The sequence below is a fragment of the Nyctereutes procyonoides genome, unplaced genomic scaffold (genome assembly GCF_905146905.1).
Source record: "Nyctereutes procyonoides isolate TBG_1078 unplaced genomic scaffold, NYPRO_anot_genome, whole genome shotgun sequence".
In the NCBI taxonomy this organism is placed as follows: Eukaryota; Metazoa; Chordata; class Mammalia; order Carnivora; family Canidae; genus Nyctereutes; species Nyctereutes procyonoides.
Window position 1 is genome coordinate 712,143 of NW_026575043.1, and position 19,202 is coordinate 731,344.

At 42.0% G+C, this 19,202-nt stretch overlaps 1 protein-coding gene across 3 annotated transcripts; it reads right to left on the reverse strand.

The window, feature by feature from the left end:
- Positions 1-24: 24 nt before the first annotated feature.
- ZSCAN26 (zinc finger and SCAN domain containing 26) lies at positions 25-13,173 on the reverse strand. Of its 3 annotated transcripts, none has more exons than XR_008664127.1 (5): positions 12,911-13,173; positions 9,003-9,465; positions 8,651-8,768; positions 2,816-5,668; positions 25-87 (listed from the first exon to the last, which is right to left on the reverse strand). XR_008664127.1 is itself a non-coding variant. In XM_055322995.1 (4 exons), the coding sequence occupies exons 2-4, from the start codon at positions 9,411-9,413 to the stop codon at positions 4,767-4,769; spliced, it is 1,431 nt and encodes a 476-aa protein (XP_055178970.1). In that variant the 5' UTR covers positions 9,414-9,465; positions 12,911-13,173; the 3' UTR covers positions 2,458-4,766. The 3 variants fall into 3 exon arrangements, 1 of the variants encoding a protein (XP_055178970.1); XR_008664128.1 differs by lacking the exon at positions 25-87 and having other exon boundaries at positions 2,458-3,448; positions 4,084-5,668; XM_055322995.1 differs by lacking the exon at positions 25-87 and having other exon boundaries at positions 2,458-5,668.
- Between the last annotated feature and the right edge of the window lie 6,029 nt (positions 13,174-19,202).

Genomic DNA, 19,202 nt, shown 5'->3' on the forward strand with positions numbered 1-19,202 from the left:
ACAGCCGAGACCCTTTTGTGAGGCTCCTCTCGGGCTTCTGGTTAGACGATGAAGGAACAAGTACAATGTGGCAAGCAGCACCAATTCCTAAAATTTAAGTATGCGGGTGATATATTCCCAATAAAAATTCAATTTGCATAGAGACCACAAAATGAAGAATGCCCCATCCCTAAAGTTAACCATTGTTAATATTTTGTATGGGTTTCCCAGCACACTATCAGCCACATAGTAGCACCCAATCAATCAACGTTTGTTTACTGAACATTTATGGGATCACAACATGAATTTGCATCTCAGCCTTTTCTGTTACCTTGGAGATCTTTCCATACGAATTTATTTAACAGCCTAATAGTTTTCCATTGTATGGATGCCCCACAGTTTACTCAACTATCCTACTGTTTTATAGTGCACGTGTACACATATATATGTGTATATGCGTACATATATATATATATATACACATACACTAAGTAATGCTGCAGAGAACATTTAATAGCTTTACATGCTCTTGTAACTCCCAAGTTAACTACTACACATTAGAATCGATCTGTCAAAGAGCATGTGCGTTTAAAATTTTATATACAGAACCCCTATTTTTAAGGGCAGTGCTGTTTAAAAGCAGAAGAATCTAAGAGAAAAATCCAGAAATAAATGTAAGTATGGCTGTTCACAAAATCAGAATTATAAATGACCAATTAACATCCAAGAGACCAACGTTGACAGCAAAAATATTCTTTAAAAACCGCTTTAAAAAAACCGCTTAAAAAACTTATTTTGTATGCACCAGAATGTCATATATGCAAAAGGATAATTCCCAGGTTTGATGTAGGCATGGAAAAATGGGCATTTTCAGACTAACAGAAGGTACAGATTAGTATAACCATTCTGGAGGGCAATCTGGAAAATGAATCAAAAAGCCTTAGAAAATGTGCCTACCTCTTTGTCTCATTAATTTTAGTTACAGGAATTGAATGAAGGAAAATTCTACAAAGTGAGCAAAGCTGTATGTCCAAGGATGTTCACTGAAATACTGTTTATGGTGACAAACTATAAACTAAAACGACTAATGGTAGAAACATGTACCACAGAATGTTGAGCAACCTTTCTTAGAAATTGTCTTCAAAAAAAAAAAAGAAATTGTCTTCAATGAAGACTTTTAGTTATCTGGGTGTCTTAATCAGGGATTTCTTTTATTTGCTGGCAAGGAAACAAAGGCATTTCTTGGACTCCCAGGACCCACTGGGAATATAGTGGACCTCAGGAGAGGAGGGTCGGAGTCACTTCTCCAGAGTCTCTGAGTCTTCATTCTTTTACTTCTCACTGGGCTGGTTTGTTTCTATCTGGTTTTCATAAGACCACAAAAATGGTTCCAGCTCTAGATTAGTTTCTTGTTCAAATGCCTAACAAAGACCAAACAGAATCTGTGATCCAGTATGAAACTTCTGGGGGTATCCAAATGACCAAGCCGGGCTAAGAGGTCCCCCACCCTGGTCTAATCCTCAGTGGTCAGAGAAGGGTCACATGGCAAGTTGCCCACTCAGGATCATGGCAGAAATGATAGAATGGACTGGGCAGATAGGCAAATTGTCCTTTTCTTTTACAAATCAAAACTGTTAATGATATGAAGTCCAGTGAGAAAAGTGAAGTGTTTCTATGCATAAAAAAGATGAGTATCTCAGAATACATTAAGAGATTATGTCTAGACCATGCAGCAGGATGATTTATTTTTTTACATGTTTTCAGGTCTTTACAAAGTATATGAATTTCTATAATAAATATAATGGGCAATTATATATTAAAATTAAGCAGAAATTATCAGTACTAATCACGATTCATTTGATTGTCATATATATACATGTATACACGAATGTATATATGTGTGTATATGCATATACATACATATACTAAACAATGATTATTTTTGACAGGTGAAAATTAGGATGCTTTATTTTTTCCTTTCCTGTTTCTCCATACTACATGAATTAACAGCACATTTACTAATAACTGTATCAGTTTTTTAAACGGGAGTGAGCAGGAAATGTTATTTTTTGAACATTACAGGATACTATCCCAACAGAAAAGCTGATCAGTAGAAGATACTTCACAATGCAGCTCATCCTTTCTGGGCTGCTATCCTCTGAATAGACTTATAGCTTTCCTTTTAGGGCACCTAACAAGTGTTGCATTGCAAGCAAAACCTTCAAGATCTGTTATAACATTTGCCCTTTGTTCAATGTTTCTATAATCTTTGAGAAATAGAGAAGAAAAGCACATTATCAAAATATACCTATATCCAGGGGTGCCTGGTTGGCTGTCGGTTAAGAGCCAGGCTCCTAAGTTTTGGCTCAGGTGATGATCTCAGGGTTCTGGAATCCAACCCTGAGTTGGGCTCTGCACTGGGTGTGGGGCCTGCTTGAGATTCTCTTCCCCCTCTCCCTTTACCCCTCCCTGCCCCCATGCTCTCTCAAAAAAAAAAATTAAAATATTCCTGTATCCAACATATATGTTCAAGTGGTTATGAGTGCACCCCCACGGTACCGATGAGAAGACAATTTCCTTTGGCACTGTGAGAGGGAGTAGGCTAGTTAAGGTGTCCATGAATTTAGAACACTTATAATGTGTGCACTATAGAATCATCACAAAGAAAGCTAAATTTTCCAGTTATTGAAGGGTATATCATTCTTCATACTTTGACTCTTGCCATTTTCATTTATTTTTCATGAGAATGATAAAGACATTCTGTTTTTTCCTTCTTAAATGGAACAGAATCAAACAGATTTAAACTATGACTCAGAGCTGAATGATAGGTACTGACCTCAGCACAGCCATCAAAACACTTGGGGGAAAATCTTCAATACCAACTTAATTTTATCCATCAAGGCAGAATAAAAGAAACACAGCTTTATGACCCCCTAAGGAATGGAATATGACTGTTCCATGAAATTCTTTAGTGTCTCAAAAAGTTGCTCTGCCTCTACAGATTTGGTCCTCCTCCAGGAAACAGTATTAACTGTGGCACCTGGTCAGCCTGCACGCAGCCATACGCAGGTGGAACGAAATGGATCAAAGACTGCAAAGTGGCTGTTCCAGCCTTCATGCTCCCCTTTCTTCTTAGTGACAGAAGCTTAGTTTTCAGCGATTCACTCTGCAAACCGGAACAAGACACTCTCCAGACTCCCTTTCCTAAGTTTTGGCCTGCAATCTATGCTGAAGTGACTTCTGGGAGGCTGTTCACAGAGGGCTGGCTGAACTTGGAGGACTCTTTGTCCTTATGCGTCTGTCTTTTTGCATGTGATGGCTGGAGCTTCAGCAGCCACCAAGGATCATGTGATGTCAGGACTGATGGTGTGCACCAGGATGATGGAGCAGAAGAGCAGAGGCAGGATCCCTAGCGGTGTCACAGAACCACTTTATCAGTCCTGGACTGCTTGTCTCCAGATTTTTCTATCTGAGAGAAAAACAAGCTTTTGTGAAGTCACTCTTAGTTTGTTTCTAAACTATATGTAGCTGAACCAAATCCTCACCAATACACAAGTGTTCATTCCCATGGCAGACTAAGACGCTGTTTCCAGACATAATACCCTATGCAGCTACTGCCAAACAGCAAGCAATGAGGATTCAGGAGTGCACCCCCCTAAGCTCAATATTCTTCATCATTACAACATTTTAGTATTCACAGTATAAAATCATGATCTCCTCTCAATTGACTTTATTGACCTCCAAAGAATTCCAGAACAAGCAATATTTTAAAATTACATTATTCAATGGCATCTGGGGGACTCAGTCGGCTAAACCTCAGACTCTTGATTTTGGCTCAGGTCATAATCTCAAGAGTCCTGGGATTGAGCCCCATGTTGGGCTCTGTGCTCAGCAGTCTGCTTCTATCCCTCTGCCTTTCCCCTACTCATGCTCTCTCTTTCTCAAATAAATACATAAAATCTTTTAAAAATAAATAAAAAATAAAATAAATTTCGTTATCAGTATTAAAGGAAAAAAGTCTAATTTCTTTCCCCAGTTACTAAACAGTGTCTATGCAGGAGCCACTCTCCTGTCACTGGAGTTATCAAGTAAGACAGTTGCTACCTGGATTAATTCAGCACTATTCACTCATATGACTTATGAAATCTCTTCTGTACTTCAAATAAAACCTTGATTTCTAACTTCAATCAGTGAAGTATTGTAGCAAGAATGGGGTGGGAAGTGGTCAAATTAAATTTTCTTTCCCTTCCAAAATGCTTCTGCTGGCTGGGGGTGGGGGAGAGCAGGCAGATGCCAGTAGGGGGTGGTTAGTAAAACCATGGAAGAAATGCCCCCCATTAACCTGCACTTTAAGACACTTTTGAAAGTGCTATATTTTCAAACATCATTAGTTTTATTTTACAGTTGTTTCTGTAGCAGATGCAAAAATATTGACCTCCTCTTGTTCTGTTGAGCCTATAAATCCATAGATACTTGAATCACTGCTGACTTCAAAGCCCTAACTCAATCAGGAGGCTCTCTGCTGCTTGAAGTACGCAGTCATGTGTTTACCACGGTCAAGGCTCAGAGAAGTCCTGCAGTGAAGCATGCTGGTTAGCTGGTTCTCACAGTCCCATCATGGGTCAAATCATTGTGGCCCAAAGGCTGAGCACGAGTGGAGGTGGAAAGTCTCCTGCTCAGCCCCCTAGAGTTCTCTGAGGCTAGAATCGGCCGCAGTGACTCTTCCTAAAGTGCTGTTTGCTTGTCAACATAGCCTCTGTGATATTCCTTGAGGAGATGATGCCCCATCAAGCCAGACTGTCTTTATGGTGATATCTCTGATGCTGAAAAAGACCCGACCTCTGCCTGAAGGCTTCACCACATTCGTTACACTGATAGGGTTTTTCTTCATTGTGGATCCGCACATGCTGAGCCAGGTGGGAGTTCAGTCGGAATGCTTTCTGGCATATGTCACACTTGAACGGCTTCTCTCCAGTGTGAATCCTGTGATGTCGAATCAGGTCTGAGGTCAAATTGAAGGCTTTTCCACACTCATTACAGCGATGGCTTCTGGAGTGGCTATGGATTCGCTGGTGGTGAGTGAGAAAAAGGGCCTGACTGAAGGTTTTTCCACACTCCTTGCACTCACAGGGCTCCTCCTGACTATGGACTCTCTGGTGTCGGTTGAGGTGGGAGCTGCGCCTGAAGTTCTTCCCACAATGGATACATAGGTAAGGCTTCTCTCCAGTATGGATCCTGAGGTGTTCCAAAAGGCCTGCATTCTGGCTAAAGACCCTTCCACACTCTTTGCACTGATAGGGCTTCTCACCAAGATGGATTTTCTGGTGTCTAACAAGGTGTGAACTTCTCTGAAAGGCTTTCCCACACTCGTGACACTGATGACCTTTCTCTCTAGAGCGAATTTTCTGATGTCCAGTGGGACTCGAAGTCTGACACACCTCAGATTCATAGAGCTTTCCTTGCATGTGTGTACCTTCATGCTTAATCAGGTCTGAGTGCCGGATGAACCCCTTTCCACATTCTGAGCATTTATACTCAGTCTTTGCCTTGAGCTTGACCTGCTGCCTTTCCAAGTTAGGGTCCTCATAACGAGGCTCTAAGGGTTCAGATACTTTCCTAGATGATTCCACTTCTCCACAAGAGTCTGTCTCTACAACCATCTTCTCATTCTCAGTCCTTGTCTCCTCACCTGAAACATTAAATATATACCACCAATTATTTGTTTTTTGATGCTTTGGGAAGAGAATCTGCATTTGGGAGGAATAAATCTAAATCAAGCCATGTGTGCCAAGTGGAAATGCTGTGAATGCTTGTGTTTGCACAAAATATATAAGAGCAATGGTTCATGAGAACTTGTCAACAGCGGCTACTCAAGGGAGGATGGGTATTGTGGTAGGAGGCAGCTTATCTTAAATGGTTTGAATTTTATGATGTGACATGCAGCACACATTCTGCAAGCAAACTGGCTCAAAGGGCTTAGCTGTACATCCTTGAAAATGGTTTGTCAGCCGCAGTATAAAAAAGCAAAGTCAACTGATGGCCCTGAGGCCAATAAGAAAGAAAAAGCACTGGAGATGAAGAGATGCAGACAGAATGCCCATTTTATCACTGATTAGCTATGTAATCTAAGACAGGTAATTTAAACCCTCTGGGCTCAGCATCCTCACCAATAAATCAAAACCACTGGACCACAAGACCTTGATGTAACATGAAGTTCACGAAAATGTCTTGGACTTTCCTGATCTCCTTGGACAGCAGCAGCTGCTCCCCTGTGTGGCTCAACAGGGACAGGGCATCTCAGTGCTGTAATAATTTGCTCATAGGTCTGGTACATAAAAGACCATAAGAAATGTCTTCTGAATAAAATCTAAGAGCAGACACATGGGCACAAGTGGGCAAGTAGAACAGGCCTTCCCAGGCTAGGAACCTGAACGAGGACACGAGAAAGCAGGAGAGAGAGGTCCTCAGTAGCATTAATGACAAGTTAGTACGAGTTTATCAGTGTGAGCCAGATTAAAGCAGCAGATCAACTGCAAAGTGAGAGCACATGAGCGCCAAAGGTCACAGTGGAGGACTGGCCATAAGACTCCAGAGACAGTGAGTCCTGTGTGGGGCAAGCCACATGTGTGTCCTCTTGCAGCCATCCATGGGCGAGGGAGGGCGGGCTTGAAGGAAGAGAAGAGCAATCCTTCTCCAGCAACGATCTAATGACATAAGCAACTAAAAAGAAGGAGTGGCTCTAAAACCAGAAAACAACCTAAACTTTGAGTGTAAAATAGCATTTTCGGGGCAAGGAACAGTGTCAAGGATCTACTGTGACTACATTTATTTGTCATATTGAAAATACATGCGCATCATGGACAACATGGGATAAATTCATTTCTACAAGACTATTTACAAAAGGCAGGCCCCCTCACTAGAACTCATATAAAAATCTGAAAACAAAAAAAACAAAACAAAAAAAAAAAACAAAAAACAAAAAGGCAGGCCTCCTCTCTTTCAGCTACTTTGCACAGCAAGCTTCCAGAAGATGAGGACCTTTGAAGCAGGCTCAGAAATTAAACAGGGGAATCAGATAGTAGGTAACAGAAGCTTTAGACCCATTCATCAAACATTTATTGAGGATCTGCTCGAGGCCAGGAGCCATGACAGATTCAGGAAACAAAACAAAGCCCTGCTTTTTACCAGCAGGAGAAAGACATACACCAGCAATGATATTATGATATGATCCGTTCTCTGATGGGAGACATCTTGGAGCTCTAGGAGCCTAGGTGGGGAAGTCAGTCAGATTAGGAGCATTTAGGGAAGGATGGAGGCAGGGAGGTCTAAGACAAATCCTGAAGGGTGAGTAGGAATAGTCAGGGAAAGCAAGGAAAAAGTAGTGTAGACAGAAGAAACATGGCAGGAAGAGGCTCAGAGGAGAGAAGCAGCAAGGAACAAGCAGGAGTCAAAACACAGCTCAGAAAGATGGGAACCCACAGCGTGACGAGGACATAGGTCTGACTGTCCTGATCTGTCTGGGACTGAAGGGTTTCCCAGGATGTGGAGCCGATAGGGCCAAAAATCTCAAGCAAACTGGCACAAAGTTCATGCTTATAGATATGTGGCTGAGAAGCCAGCAGACACAACATTCAGGGGAGGCCTCTGTTACTCGCTGTCAGGAATTTCTGCAGGTCGTGGGTTTTTTTCTTGTTTTTATTTTTTTCCTTTTTATAATGGAATTTTTCAAATATTAAAAAATATATATGTAGAAAGAATAGCATTACTCAGCTCACTGAAGGGTTTTATAGACGGGAGCAGCATGAATGAATTTGTGTATAAATGATGGAGGATCAATAGGAGGTAAGAGACCCAACAGAAGCACCAGGAGGACAGTGAAGGACACAAGAAGAAGCAGGCCTACAAGACAGCCACATGGCTTCTGGCAGCCTGGAGAGAGGAGAAAAACATAAGCGACAGAAGGAGTGCCTGGGGGTACTCGGTTGGTGAGGTGTCTGCCTTTGGCTCAGGTTATGATGCCGGGGTCCTGGGAAGGAGCCTGCATCAGGCTCTTTGCTCAGTGGGGAGTCTGCCTCTCCCTCCCCACACCTCCCTCCCACCCCTGCACTCGCTTGTGCTCTCTGTCACAAATAAATCTTAAAAAAAAAAAAAAAATGGAAGCAACAGAAACAAGAAAGAGGGATTTCAATGACAAATACAATATAGAAAAAAACTAATCTAGGTGACATTTAGAAACAAAAGACAGTAAAAATACTACAATAATTTGAAGGAAACAAGAGAATAATGAGTAATAGAGCACTTGGCTAGGATTCTTTGCCTGAGGTGAGAAACCACCAATCCTTTTTCATTGACTGCTACGGTGAAAGGAAGAAGATGGTGAAGGGCAGCCAGGAGAAGCCTCTGGTATCAGCTGAACAGAAACATCAAGCAAAGGATGGGAGGAAATGTTTAGTGTGACAAGAATCTTCTAGATCTTGACTGTGGTGGTGATCAGATGACTGAGTTTTATCACATTTGTGAAAACTCACTGACCCAGACACATACAGAGTGAAGTCCACCTGGTGTAGATTATTCCTCGATAAACCTGACTCAAAGCAAACACAAATGTCAAGCCTCTGGAGGGACCGCCAAGCCCGTCTGTCACACGTCAGAAGCCACAGCTGTTTCTCACCCTTCTCTCGTTCTGGCTCCAGAACTTCACCCTCAGCCTGGACCCACGGCTCCTGCACTGCTTCCATGGCAGCTGCCTCCTCCACAAGCACCTCCTGCTTCTTTGCCTGGTCTGGGTTCTAGGGGCAAGTATAGACACATAGGGATGGTTAGGGACATGTGGCTTAGCAGAACACTGCTCAGAAAACACTGCCATGTAAGAAAAGAGTAAAGAGAAACCCCAGGGAGGAGGCAAAGTGGAAAGAGACCAAACCAAAGCTTAACAGGTCTGCTGCTCAGCTCACACCCGCCTCTCTGGCCCAAGGTCTTAATCCCTGCTTTTCTGTACAAGAGCACATCTGTTCCTTAACCACCTGCTGTTGGGGCTTGTCCAGCTCCCTCTCCAGGTCCTCCAGCACGGCCACCACCTCGTCCCCGCTCTCGGGGTGCTGCTCCCGCACCCAGGCCTGGAGCTCCTGAGGCAGGATGGTCAGGAACTGCTCCAGCACCAGCAGCTCCAGAATCTGCTCCTTGCTGCGGGTCTCAGGGCGCAGCCAGCGTCGACACAGCTCCCGGAGCCAGGTGAGGGCCTCACGGGGTCCTGTGGTCTCTTCATAGCGCAACTGCCTGAACTGTTTGCACAGCGGTTCTTGTCCAAGGCCTGTGCTATCTCCTGGCAGCTTGACTACCTGTTCCCAAGTAGAGCAGGGATCCTTCACTGTCCAAAGCCCCTTCTTCAGATTCAGAGGAGCCTGGGAATGGGCATTCACCAGTGCAGTTGCCATCCCCAGTGTCAGCCTTTGCTCTCTCTGCTCAAAAACTTCCTTGGACTGTCTCCTGAAAATGTGAAAACAAGAATCACAGAAACAGGGGCACCTGGGTGGCTCAGTCAGTTGAGTGTCTGCTTTCAGCTCAGATCACAAGCCCTGCATCCCTGCATCGGGCTCCCTGCTCAATGGAGTCTACTTCTCTCTCTCCCTCTGCCCCTCCCCCGGCTTGTGTGCTTTCTCTCTCTCTCTCTCATACTCAAATAAATAAATCATGGAAAAAAAGAAAAGAACCACAGAAAGGGTAGCAGTAGTAGTAACAACAGCAGCAGTACTCCTTTGTTGGGTTCATACATTTCCAATAATTACTATCAATTTCTTTCTCTCTGAAACAACCATTTCTAAAAACAGAACACACATACAAAATGAGAAAACTGTTCTATACAAGATTGCCAGCTGAAGGAGCACAAATAACAAATCTGAAAATTTACCATTTTGCATCTTGATGAAATAACTGATTGAATCAAGTGCCACAAATGGGTGAAGCCACTGGGCAAAAAGACACTCTCACAGTTTCAAAGGATCACCATGTTGATTGCTTATTAATTACAAAGGAAACAATGGAGATATTTGGCAGACACAAACTCAATCGAATGATCAAGCCCAGCAACACCAACAGTGAGACAAGTGACCTTGTGCCGTATCACTTATGCAGCATTTTTACTAAATGGTTAACATGAATCTAATAATGAGGAGACTTTTAGATAAATCCTGAATGCAGCTCATCTACAGCAATTTCACAGAGATAAAAAGAGGTATTCCTCTAGAATACCTAGTCTCATCTAAATGAATTGTGAAATCGGCTCCTGGGTTTGTTTGTTTTTTTAAAGATTTTATTTATTTATTCATGATAGACAGAGAGAGAGAGAGGCAGAGACACAGGAGGAGGGAAGAGCAGGCTCCATGCAGGGAGCCCGACGAGGGACTCGATCCCAGGACTCCAGGATTGCACACCTGGATGGAAGGCAGGAGCCAAACCGCTGAGCCACCCAGGGATCCCCTCGGCTCCTGGGTTTAAAAAACAGTATAAAAAATAGTTAGGGTCCAAATACTGCTTGCTGCTACTATGTAGTCCTGGTTGTATGTGTACATGGTAACTCCCAGCTGATATATGTTTTATAGGAGATGTTATATATATGAGATGTCAAATATACGTTAAAAAATGGACTTAAAATTTAAAAAGTCAAATCCTACTGTTCTTAATAGAAGTGAAAAAGTCTAAGAAAGTGATGATCATTAGTCAGAAATAAAAGTTTGAGGGCAGCCCCGGTGGCTCAGAGTTTAGCACTGCCTTCAGCCTGGGGTGTGATCCTGGACACCCGGGATCGAGTCCCACGTCGGGCTCCCGGCGCGGAGCCTGCCTCTCCCTCTGCCTCTCTCTCTCTCTCTCTCTCTCTCCCTCTGTCATGGATAAATAAAGAAAATCTTTAAAAGAATAAATAAAAATTTGGTATTGTGATGGTTAACTTTATGTGAAAACTTGACTGGACCATGAGATGCCTAGATATTTGGTCAAACATTATTTTGAGTGCTTCTGTGAGAGTATTTTTGGATGCAAGTAACATTTAAATCAGTAGAGTAAAACAGATGCTCTCTATAATGTAGGTGGGTTTTATCCAATCGGTTGAAGGTCTCAATAGAACAAAAATGCTGACTCTCCCTCAGGTAAGAGAATTCTCCCTGCTGGACTGCCTTCACACAGGAACATCAGCTTTTTTCCTGCCTTCAGATTCAAATGGAAACATCAGCTCTTCCTGGATCTCGAACCTGCTGGCCTTCCTACTTCCTACTGTAACCGTACCATCAGATCACCCAGTTCTCAGGCCTTTGGACTCAGAATGGAACTAAGCCATCAGCTTTCCCGGTCTCTGTCACTGACTCATCCTGAAGATCTTGGGGACTTGACAATCTCTGTAACTTCAGGATCCAATTCCTTATAATAAATCTGTCTCTGCGTGTCTATGTCTGTGTATTTCCTATTGGTTCTGCTTCTCTGGAGAACTCTAATACAGATGTATAGCATAGGTTGCTGAATTAATGGTGGTCATTTCTATAATGTGATTAAACACATCAAATACAATATATAATAAATAATATGATAAACTGACCCTTCCATTCTTCTATCATATCTTGTATATCAGATCAATCAAGATCTACTGATTCTGCCTACCAAACCTATCCTCTCCTCTTCATCCCCTTGACACCATCTTCTATCCAGACTACTGTGGCTGGCCTTTCTGACCATCAATCTATTTCCCACACTGTGAACAGTTATATTTCTAAAAAGGAAAAGGATTGTGTCTCTGCTGTGGTTCATCATTATCTTTAGAATTAAGTAAAAGACATCTAATATGGCTTAAAAATTTCTTATGATCTAATGAACTTTCAGTTCCTCCAATTTCCGATACTCTTTCCTGTTCACGGGTCCTTCCCCATCTTATTTCTTCTGCCTGGAAGGAGTAATTCTCCAATTTTTTTCTCATTAGCGCCCATATACCCTTCATGTCTCAGCATAATAAGACAGTAAGCCAGCACAATTGGTACTTAAGGAGTACTAATGCATTTTATCCTCACACAAAGGTATCAAGACACAATTGCAAACTTCGTTTCACAAAGAAGGATCCTGAGACATGGAGAGTTTAAAGGTTTTTTTTTTTTTTCCTTATTTATTTATGAGAGTCACAGAGAGAGAGAGAGAGAGGCAGAGACACAGGCAGAGGGAGAAGCAGGCCCCATGCACCGGGAGCCCAACGTGGGATTCGATCCCGGGTCTCCAGGATCGCGCCCTGGGCCAAAGGCAGGCGCCAAACCGCAGCGCCACCCAGGGATCCCCATGGAGAGTTTAACAACTTACACAAGGTCCCCAAGCTCAACCTCAGATCTTTCCCTCAAGAGCTCTAAACCCTTGACTTGACTTTGCCTTCTCTCTCGCACAATCCACGTGTGATCCAACAGCGAAGCCTGCTGGCTCCGTTTCCGGGTAGATCATTAATCTGTCCACTACTAACCACGTCTACCAAAGTTCAGGATATCTTCATCTCCTACATGAAGTACTTGTGATAGTTTCCCTGATTCCATCCTCGCGCCCCTATGGTCTAATCTCATTGTAGTTCTCAGCTACAGATGCTTTAAAACATGAGTCAGATCATGGTTTTCCTCTGCTCAAAACCCTTCAAACACTCTTCACACCAAAAAACGACCAAATTACTTAAACAGTACACGGCACAGCTCTTGCACACAGCTCCTCGCAGTCCCAGGCCTCTGGATACTGTTGTCTACAGCTCGGCCCCCGTTCGCTGCCCTCCCGGTCCCCCTGTGATTCCTGAGTGTGGCAAGCAGGCTTGGAGGCCTCTGAATTTGCTGTTCAGATGCCTGAAAGCTCGTGCCCCTAGAGGCCACACAGGTCTTTTCAGGTCCTTAAGGTTTCTGCTTAGGCACTACCCTGTAAGGCTTACCTTCAACATGTGTTGAAAACTGCGGTCAGCGGATGACACAGACGAAGCCTGCGCTGTGCCCAGTTCAGCAGACGCGCAGCTGCGGGACCCCCCCGCCCGGCCCTCGCCCTGGCCCGCGGGCCCTCGGTCGCAGAAGGCTCCCTGCACCCAGGGAGCAGCGGCTCCCCAGCCCCGGGCTGCAGGGCCTTCCTCGCCAGAGCGCACACACCGAGCACCCCAGCACCTGGCTGCAGGAATGGCCAGACTTGGCTCCTAGTCCAGCGGCAACGCCCACTCGCCCGCGCCCCGTCGCCTCCGCTCTAGGCGGGCGAGAGGACCGCAGCTCCATGGTGCCTGGTTCCGGCGCGCGGCTGGGAGGGCGGGAGCTCAGCCCGGCCGCAGCGCCACCCGCGGCGTGCAGGGGCGAGCACCGGCGGTTCTCGCCTGCAAGCAATGTGTATTATATTCAAGTTACAGGCCGGCTCAGTTTAATGTTACCGCGAAGAGCCAGCATTTCTACTTTGCGCACTCACAAATTTAACAGAGACACACACTTTTCCATTTCTCCCCAATTTAAAAAATCAAACACAATGGCAAAAATAAATGTCAGCGTAGGGGGATGGTTTTTTTTTTTTTCATAGCAGCAAAGAATTGATTAAATTGAACAGTGAAAATATCTTTGGATTGAAAGATTTAAGGTAATGAAAACTTAAGTATATTACTGTAAAAGTATAATTAGCAATACTTTGCAGTGAATGTAGGTTTCAGAGGAAAAAACATCAGATACCACTTTAGCAAAATAATTCTGCAGAAGAAAACAGAAATATTCCCTCTTGTTCATCTTACCAAAAACGTTTTTATACTCTTCAATAAATTAAATACTTTTAAAAATCTAAACAAATTTGTTTAATGGTAGTTTTGAAAAATCATTAAATATACTAATCATTGTTTTATGACAGGTAATTTATTCAGTGTTTTCAGCATTGAAATTATCACAACAAAAGGAGAAAACGTTTCATTATGACAAGGAGAAAACCTTTCCTTCTTGGGTGCCAGAAGCTTGGAAGAATCTTTTAAAAGTTAATTAAATACTAAATTAAATAATTTAATAATAACAAATATAATATATATTATAAATAATAATTATATTCACCTTAAAACTTCTCTAGGCAAACAAATGCAATCAATGCAAGTATTTTACTAATAAGAAGCTAACATTTTTTCTCAAATGAAAAACTCATGTCTGATTTTCTTTCTAAAGAAGGGCTTATATATTTTTCAAAAATTATATAAGGAATAAACAAAATTTAATTTTATTTATTTATTCATGAAAGACACGGAGAGAGAGAGGCAGAGACACACGCAGAGGGAGAAGCAGGCTACGTGCAGGGGGCCTGGTGTGGGACTCAATCCTGCAACTCCAGGATCATGCCCTGGGCTGAAGGCAGATGCTCAACCACTGAGCCACCCAGGCATCCCAACAAAATTTAATTTTAAAAGGAAGTAAATATATCTTAATTCATTTACTGCCCGTTTTAAATTCCCTACCATGGATGGCTTCTTAAACATCATTCATCAGCTTAGATTATTGGCAGTGTGTTGGCTATCCCATGAAAAACAAAACCATTACTATAGCTTAACAAAGCAGAGTTTTAAAAACTGTTAAAAAATTCAAAGTTTGCATTTCTTATTTAGTAGTCTATATCTTTTGGAAGGGGTAAGGGACAAATGAGAATAAATAAAAATACTATCTTTATGGGATAGACTACATGCGCTAATTTTTAAAAATCAATTTTCAAAATTGAGATTTTTTCATTTTCCAGGATTATCCTTATTTTCATAAATAAAATGGTGGTTCATATGTTTCCATCAGGTCCATTCTTAAGATATTCAAAATAAAAGCCTTCTGTAGGATCTATAGAGGGACTATTGCATCGTGAGTCATGCTACCATGCTATAGCATAAGATAGCAGTGCTAATCTTTTTGTAATGATGTTTTCTGCTTTTCTCTCTGCTTCCGTACATCTCTCAAGATATTATTCATTGTTCTGAATTTTAAATAGAAAATTAATTGGCCAGTGATTGTTCCAAACAATCAAAAACCTACAAATGAAAAAAAAAAACTACTAAATGAGTCCAATTAACTTAACCCATGGTTTAATATTATGAACCCTATAACTTTAAACCATCATATCAATAGACTAATAAAGAAAAATCCTAGGGGTGTCTGAGTGGCTTATTTGGTTAAGCATCCAACCCTTGATTTTGGCTCTGGTTGTAATCTCAGGTTCATAAGATCGAGACCCATGTTGGTCTGTGCACTCAGTGGGGAGTCTCAGTGGGGCTTAAGATTGTCTCTCCCTCAAAACTGGACAGTCACATGCAGAAGAATGAAACTGGACCATTTCCTCACACCATACATAAAAATAGGCTCAAAATGGATGCAAGACCTAATATGAGACAGGAATCCATCAAAATCCTAGAGTAGAACACAGGCAACAACCTCTTTGACCTTGGCCATAGCAACTTCTTGCTAAATACATCTCTAAAAGCAGGGAAACAAAGGCAGAAATGAACTATTGGGACTTCATCAAGATAAAAAGCTTTTGCACAGCAAAGTAAACAGTTGACAAAACCAAAAGGCAACCTAGAGAATGGGAGAAGATATTTGCAAATGTCTTGTTAGATAAAGGGTTAATATCCAAAATCTATAAAGAACTTATCAAACCCAACCTCCAAGAAACAAATAATGCAATCAAGAAATGGGCAGAAGACATGAACAGACATTTCTCCAAAGAAGACGTATAAATGGCCAACAGACACATGAAAAAATGCTCCATATCACTTGTCAGGGAAATACAAACCAAAACTATGAGCTATCACCTCACACCAGTCCACCACACACACACACACACACACACACACACACACACACACACACACACACAATGGACTATTTTTTCATCAGAAAAAAATGAAATCTTGTCATTTGCAATGCCATGGATGGAACGAGAGAATATTATGCTAAGTGAAATAAGCCAGTCAGAGAAAGACAATTATATGATCTCACTCATATGTGGAATTTAAGAAACAAAACAGAGGATCATAGCAGAAGAGAGGGAAAAAAACATGACAAAATCAGAGAGGGAGACAAACCATAAGACACCCTTAAGCATAAGAAACAAACTGAGAGGGATCCCTGGGTGGTGCAGCGGTTTAGCGCCTGCCTTTGGCCCAGGGCGCGATCCTGGAGACCCGGGATCGAATCCCACGTCGGGCTCCCGGTGCATGGAGCCTGCTTCTCCCTCTGCCTGTGTGCCTCTTTCTCTCTCTGTGTGTGTGACTATCATAAATAAATGAAAATTAAAAAAAAAAAAAAAAACTGAGGACCACTGGAGGGGAGGGAGGTAGTAGGATGGGGTACCTAGGGGATGAACATTTAGGGAGGGCATGTGATGTAATGAGCACTGGGTATAAGACTGATGAATCATTGACCTCTACCTCTTAAACCAATTATACATTATATGTTAATTGAGCGTATTTTTTTTTGAGATTTTATTTATTCATGAGAGACACAGAGAAAGAGATGTGAAGACACAGGCAGAGGAAGAAGCAGGCTCTTCTGCAAGGAGCCCAATATGGGACTCAATCCCCAACCCCAGGATCATGTCCTGAGCCGAAGGCAGACACTCAACCACTGAGCCACCAGGTATCCCTGTTAATTGATTTTAAATAAAATTAAACAAAAGACTGTCTCTCCTTCTCCTTCTGCCTGTTCCCTAACCTCTCTCTCGTTCTCTTAAAAAAAAAAAAAAAGAAATGAAATGCCATTTTTCATTTATTAGATTGGCAAAGATCAAGATTTAAAAGTACAATATTGTTGGTGATGTAGGTGTGTAACCTGGTACATCTTGTTTGCAAAATGTTGCAGTATCTATTAAAATGTAAAAGCACATAGAACTTATATGTGACATTCTTAGGCATTTCCTGACCACCCTATCAAACATATCCCCCTATTATTGTCTCTGGTCCCTTATTTTCTTCATAGAATGCTGCAATTAATAGATATTTTTCTGTTTTTAAAGGTCTGTCTCCTCCGTAGAATATAAAATTCTGGGATCCCTGGGTGGTGCAGCGGTTTAGCGCCTGCCTTTGGCCCAGGGCGTGATCCTGGAGACCTGGGATCAAATCCCACGTCGGGCTCCCGGTGCATGGAGCCTGCTTCTCCCTCTGCCTGTGTCTTTGCCTCTCTCTCTCTCTCTGTGTGTGACTATAATAAATAAATATTTTAAAAAAATTTCTTTAGAATATAAAATTCTGTGATGGCAAGTATCAAACTTAACTTGCTCTCTGATTTATAACCAGTACCTGCCATAGTACCTAGCATATAAAAGGCACCTGTTAATAAATTTTCCTTTTGATCTGAGAACTCCACCTCGAGGTGGCCATTTTTAGATGATCCTGAGGATTCTTTTGGACCCAATAATTCTATTTCTAGATGAGGATGCTACAGATAATGCTGTCACATATCCACGAAGATTTTCAATTCAGTACTATGTAATTATAAAATATAGAAAACATTTTAAACATCCAATAAAATATGGTCCTTTCATTCAATAGAATGTTATAAAGTCAATAAAACGAATAAAGTACTGGGTGACGGGCACTGAGGGGGCACTTGATAGGATGAGCACTGGGTGTTATTCTATATGTTGGCAAATTGAACACCAATAAAAAATAAATTTATTTTTAAAAAAGGATAAAGTAGATTTATATGCATTGATTAAAAAATCTCCAAGAGGGCAGCCTGGGTGGCTCAGTGTTTAGCGCCGCCTTCACCCCAGGGCATGATCCTGGAGACCCAGGATTGAGTCCCACGTCGGGCTCCCTGCATGGAGCCTGCTTCTCCCTCTGCCTGCGTATCTGCCTCTCTCTCTGTGTGTGTGTCTCTCATGAATGAATAAATAAAAATCTTTAAAAAAATCTCCAAGATGTATTAAGTGAAAAAAAAAAAAGGTCTAAGCCCATGCTGTAATGTGGTATGGCTTGTTTCTAAAGACAGAAATACACATATGTATCACTGACTTATACCAGTGTTCCCCAACACTCTTTGGGGAAATTCTCAAGGTATGTGGTCCAGTGGCAATCAAGTCATCTAATAGGATGAAGGTGCCCTTCCACATCATGCTGCCCTGTGAAATTCTAGAACCCTACTTTTTCACCTTCAACTCTGTGGAGCTTAGTAGGGTCTTGAGTCCTGAAAAGGTGACCCCTTTTCAAATGAGATAGTTTGCTTAGTGATGAAATGAAGTCTTAGGATTCAGGCAGATGTCACTAGATGACAATGAACACTTTATCATAAACCAAGAGTGGAGCTCATTCTAAAGTCTTCTGTGACACTGGTGCTCTCAATGTTAATTTTGTTGTCCATGAAGTTCTTCCTGATCGGATCTTTTCCTGAAGTCCACCAACTGCATTCTTCTTTGTACCTTCTCATTATTTTCTTTCTCCTTTCAGTCTAAGGTGGCTTCTAATCTACTCTTTGGAAGACCCAAGCATCATGGACCTTTATCTTTTAGATCATGTTAATGGATAAACCCAATGTCCCCTTCAACCAGATGTTCCTTTTCTAATAGTCAAAACCAAGCATCAAGAAAATTTGGTCTTTCAGCACATGTACTGTTTTTTAAGAAATCAAACTTATAGTGGGTGCCTACACACCTTCCTAACATTACCCTGATTTTCATTCGGGTATCCACTTCTTCTCCAAGTAGCCTATAAATTAGCTATACCCACATCTCCAGGAGCAGGCCTATTTTCATGGCAATAGAACCTTTTTTGAGAGTGGACATGTGACCTAAGCTAATCCAATTAGGATCCATCTCAGGATTCTTGTTTGGAATGCCAAGACAGAAACATTCTTTAGCTCTTCAGAGTGGACCAAGAAGTACATAACCAAACTCAGGATGTTTGGCGATCATTTTGTTATTTAAAGGAAACCAGGCTAAGGAGGAAAATGACCCATGGAGAACAAAAAAGTCAAAGTCCCGTAAAACCACAGGAAACTCATTCTCCTGCAGTACTTTTCGGTTACATGAACCAATAAATCTCCCTTATTTTTTAACTCAGTTAACTGCAACCAGAAGTATACACTGAGTTGAATCCTTAGTTATTTCTGGGGTTCTTCTGTTCCTCCTAGGGGCAAATGAAGGGCTCCATGAGACCCTTCATGAGAGAGAAAAGTCAGGGCAACAGAGAAAATAACGTTTACGTTAATAGCTCCAACATTTATCCTGCAACATTCTTGTATATA